Raw genomic sequence first — 5,156 nt, 5'->3', positions numbered from 1 at the left:
TTCAACCTAGAACACTTCGAAAAGCTAATATATACTACTATATAAAATACCCATATTTATAAACTACAATAGCAATTACCCTTATCAAAAACTTTCTTCCTCCAACTTTGAAAAAACTTCAAATGAAAAATAGTGAGAAGATGAAAAGATATAGAGTAAAAATAGTGCCTCCACACCACAAACGGCGACGAAACCAATGCTAGAGGCGGTGGATTTTTTTTTTGGGAGTGGCTAGCCGTGAGTGAGGTGAGTAGAAAGAAATGGGAAAGTAGAAGAAAAAGGAGAAAGAAGAAGAAGAGGAAGGGGAAAGAAGAAGAAGAGAAAGGGACAAGGGTATTTTAGACTCTTTATATGGGTATAGGGTTATACTTGTGAGACTTTTTTAAGGGTATATGGGAATAATTAAATGGTTAAGGGAGGTTAATAGGTGAAGTTTCCCCTATATAACTGGTTGGTTTTTGAACTGAAATTTCCTTTTAAAATCTAGTTTCATGGAAAAATACCTTTTAAAATCATAGAAATTAAAAATTCATAGAAGAAATTAATCTGAAGTTGAAGGCAAGATTTTTTATATGTTTTAATCTGAAGTTGAAGGCAAGATTGGTTTTGCTGCCAAGTGCAACTGCAACATGTTTCTGTGCAAATTTGAGATTATCAAAGGGTTCGCCCTTTTTTTTTTGCTGGAATATGAAAGAACGGAGCAAGGACCACAGCGAAAGAGTTTATTATGCATTTAGTAAGTCTAGGACCAAGATATAAGTGATGTAGAAAATATAAACTTTTTTTTTTTCATTAAAAAGAAAATAAAAGCAAAATTTGTATACCCAAACAATCTCCCTTCACTCCAAAGAATGGCCAGATTGTAGTGATCTACTTGACAATATCAACCAATGCAGCCCAAAAATACTCGCTCATACATACACGCACGTATTGGTTTATAACGTACCATTTGTAACCCCCCCTACTGCTCGTGATGAGATGAATTGAAATAGCCAGGTTCTGCTAACTCATCTAAAGATTTCTCAGATTCTACTGAGACAGCTTCCTCAGCCACAATCCAACCGTCACTCCTAGTATTCTCTTGATCAGAAGAAAGTGAACAGCTCTGGGAAAGGAATGGAATATGGGTATTAGTACAGTGAAAATTAATCTTTTACTAATATGTATAAGAAGGAACAAACTTAAAATCTAAAAAAAGAAATATTTCTGAGCATGAATTGTCATGGACACAAGAATCTCTTGCTAGGAGATATTCACAAGTCCATAGGAGAAAGCATGTCCTTTTTCAAAGGGAGGTAGTTATTTTCTCCTTGACAGTTGGGATGCCTCAAGAGACCCCACCAAGAAATTTCAATTTTATAATAAGATTAGGAGGCGAATAATTTATGATTCAATCCAAATAGAGAGCAATTGTACTCACAGCGGAACAGGTGTATATTGCTAGGGTCATCCAGTTCCAGTTTTCCAGTGACTGCCTTTGACTATCATCAGCTGCCTCAAGTAGAAAGTACAATAATGGTGGCATTAGTTGCATTTCAAAGTGTCTTGAACTGCCACACAGCCTGCACTTCCCAGGGTCTGATTCCTCTTTTTCAGCTACAAGTGGTTCTCCACCATATGAGTACCTGAGAAATTTTTTAAACAAAAGATTATGATAAGTTGAGAAATAATTCAAACTCACTATTTCCGAACAGTAATATATGTTGCTAATTTGAGAACAAATACTATAACCATGGTCACCAAGATCTTTTTATAACTCACAAGTAGATTTAATCAAGAATTAGAAACAGTAGAGTGAAGTACACATGCACGACCAACAAACAAATTTCATATGCTTTTTTTGCAAAAGAGAGATTTCCTGGATAAATTAGTCTTGGAAAGGTAAGGACACCTAGAGTTAATATTATCCAAATAAGCTCACATAGCTCGAGTAACCAAGAAAAATACTAGAACTAGAATTGATAGTGTAAAGTAAGTGTCAAGGAAATCTCTGACCAACTATTTTTGCTCACAAGATTAACAGAATCTCAAGTTTGAAATCAACACTAAATTCAGAAAAGATTGTCCATGATTGCTTATTTTGGGAGGCCAATAGAGAAGTAGATTAATCAGACAACTTCTTAGTGATATGTCCATTGACAAACAAGTTTCAGAGTCTCCAATTTCCATTGATTAATACCTGAAACATTGTTCTGGGTATGCATCCAATCGTTTCTTAAACTTCAGGTAAGTCCTATCAGCAGTTAACGCTTTATCGTATTCATATTTTTCATCTGCCCATGATTCTTCTGATACGGTATCCTCATCATTATTTCCACTGGCCTTAATGGAAAGTGATGAGTAGTTCAAACAAATTGAATTAACATCCCTTGAAAGTGGTTCCTCTTGCATGTATATGTAAAAGCAAGGTAGAACTGCAAATAAAACACACACACACACAGGAATCAATCTCATTCCTTCATTCAGCCAAAAAAGAATTGTTGTCGACAAATGTCGATTGTGCATGACTCCAAAGTGCTAGGAAACAGTATAATGGGAAATAATGACGGTACTTGTTTTATGTTTTGAACTCTACCTGGTGTGTTAGTATCTTCAACTTGTGATGTTGTGCTTAATGGTGAAGGCTTCTTGGTCTTTGGATGCCCATCACAATGAGGTTTCTTGGCATAAGAAGCCACTGTTGCAGCATCAGAAAGTGCTTTACCCAACTCTTCTAGATCCAACTCTTCATCATCTTCATCATCCAAATCCTGCCATAAATTTGTCTTTGAAACAGATTCACCTTGCTCAACCTTTTCGTGAGACATGATATTTAAATCCTCCACTTTACTTAATCTCTGAATGCGAAGAGCTCGCCAGCTGTACGAAACCAGAGACAATAATTAGAAGAAGAAATCTTATCAGCTTCGTAAACTGCAAAACCATAACACTAGGATTTTCCATATATGTGACATTGAAAATGAATTTGGAAAAAACCTAAGAGGAATGCTCCCACAATTTGGCATCAAACAACCCAGAAGAAAAATAGTGCGCTCTACTATCTTTAAGCTTTTACTCGAAATTGGAGCATAAACCTGGATAAAAACAAAAGAATTTTAGTGCCTGCTTACATTTTGACCGCAATCAAGATCTCATTAGGTTTAGAAATTTTGAACCTGTGCAATAAGACTGAGTTTGCTTGCACACACGCTACACTCAAGCAGATTACAATTTAGGGCATCCTTAGGAAGAGGCCAATCCTGTTATGACGGAAACAAGTGGATCGATTTAAATCATATATCTTGCAATTACACATATATATGCAACTAGTAGATCAAGTGTAACACTCACAGGAATTCCACCAACTTTAGTAGTATAATGATCAGATGGTTCACAATAATCATCAGCCCAAGGTCCAGGCATACCTAGAAGGACCTCACCCATCCTTCAATTTCAGGCAACTATGACAGAGCTGAGCACCAATAAATGTGGTCAGTAAACCATACAATATCAAAGAAGAACATTATATATCACAATATGCTTGATGAAGGATAAAAAAAAAAAAAAAAAAAAAAGTAGCCAAGATGACTTAGGATCATGTGCAACATTGGCACTAAAAGCTATATTAGATTCTAGGTCTACCATTTTAAAACAATGCTTCCAAACCTAAATCACTATTATGATAGAAGTCCATCACTAGGGAGAAGCCCTTTAGTTAATTTAGCATTTTATTAAAAGAATGAAACTCAAAAACATATTCAACATTGCATTTTTCACCATCCATGATTTAAAAAAGAATCTCAGATGATGTAATTCTTGGATTTTTCTTTATTACTCTCTAGAATCTTAAGAAATAAAAAATCAAAACCACCATGTATCACTTATTCAGAATTTTCTGGGAAAAAGTTATACCAGCAAGTCAGCAATGCACAAAGGAGATTTTAATCTTGATATATCCAATAATTTGAATTGGGTAATCAAGTTTTAAACTTATATGCTACTTAAGATGGCGCTTTTCAGTATGCTTCATCGGAAAAGTAAGTCTCTGTACCTCAAAATTATCACTTTCTGAAGAGAACTTTCCACCAAAACAAGTTTGACAGAATTATCCTTATGAATAAAGAAAATGAGCATATTAGATATTGTTCTTTAAGAAAAAGAAATGAAGTGAGTAACAGATATACCGAATAAAAGTTCAGTTGAGAACGGCGATGACACAAGATTAGCTTCTGTTCGTTGTTGCGGAGGGAAATCTCACTATTGTTTTGGGGTTTTAGTTGCAAGTGTGAACTATTGAGATGAGGAATTATGAAGCGCCCAAACGGCGTCGTTTATAATCTGATGTGTACTTTCGTTTCTTAGTTTGTTCTTGTTAGATAAATATATTACCTCAAATGAAATAAGAAAGACTATTATTCCTCTATACAAGAATTACAAATCACAACAACGTGATAATTAAATAAGTTTACAACTCTGTTATAAAAATACAAATAAATATAGAAAGATGTAGATGAAGAGAATAAAGAAAAACTATAATTCTGTGCCAAAAGATACAAATAAATATATATAAAGAGGAAATAAGAAGATGAAACAAAAGAAGTAAAAGAAATAAGATAAAGGTAAGAACAAGAAAAGAAATTACTTTATCACTCACACTACCAAAGTTAAGAGTATTAATGATCGCCAACTTGAACAAGGTTTACAACATTTGTCTAAAAGTTTATTCCCCCTTATCTCAAGCACTATGGGAGCTCTTACAAATGGAAATAACTTTTGGGAATAAACAAGCCTCTAGGTGAATTTCTAGCCGAGTGTTCTAGTGGATAGAAATGGTGTGTCTTACAAGTGAGCATTAGGCTCCTATTTATAGAGTTTGAGATATCATTTGAATTTTAAATTACATCAACCTCATGGCTATTATCAATATTTAATTGGATGTTTATAAAATTAAAATAGAGATTTGGGGTTACTTAGGATGTTACAACCATTCAAATTGGAAAAAACTGAAAAAAGAAATTGGCTATCAGCACCCCTGGCCGCGCGCCAGGAGTATCAGTGGTTGTGGCCACTGGCCTCTGTTCCCTGGGGCATGGCCAGGGATAATCAGCCTTCAAATTTCAATTTTCCAAAAAAACTTTTCAATCTCTTCCCAGATGATTTTGTAACCGCCATACACC

General features: G+C 34.7%; 1 protein-coding gene across 2 annotated transcripts; it reads right to left on the bottom strand.

Annotated features, from left to right (window-relative positions):
* Window positions 1–688: 688 nt before the first annotated feature.
* On the bottom strand, window positions 689–4,311 carry LOC133803809 (uncharacterized). 2 transcript variants are annotated; one of them, XM_062241931.1, is made up of 9 exons: window positions 4,164–4,284; window positions 4,031–4,089; window positions 3,331–3,451; window positions 3,156–3,239; window positions 2,977–3,074; window positions 2,576–2,859; window positions 2,180–2,414; window positions 1,421–1,625; window positions 689–1,105 (listed from the first exon to the last, which is right to left on the bottom strand). In XM_062241931.1, the coding sequence occupies exons 3-9, from the start codon at window positions 3,421–3,423 to the stop codon at window positions 962–964; spliced, it is 1,143 nt and encodes a 380-aa protein (XP_062097915.1). In that variant the 5' UTR covers window positions 3,424–3,451; window positions 4,031–4,089; window positions 4,164–4,284; the 3' UTR covers window positions 689–961. The 2 variants fall into 2 exon arrangements, with proteins under 2 accessions (XP_062097915.1, XP_062097926.1); XM_062241942.1 differs by lacking the exon at window positions 4,031–4,089 and having other exon boundaries at window positions 4,164–4,311.
* Window positions 4,312–5,156: the final 845 nt, after the last annotated feature.

This window comes from Humulus lupulus, chromosome 1, assembly GCF_963169125.1.
Source record: "Humulus lupulus chromosome 1, drHumLupu1.1, whole genome shotgun sequence".
NCBI lineage: Eukaryota > Viridiplantae > Streptophyta > Magnoliopsida > Rosales > Cannabaceae > Humulus > Humulus lupulus.
Note: the sequence above shows the minus strand (reverse complement) of the source record. Positions and strands in the feature narration are given on the sequence as shown.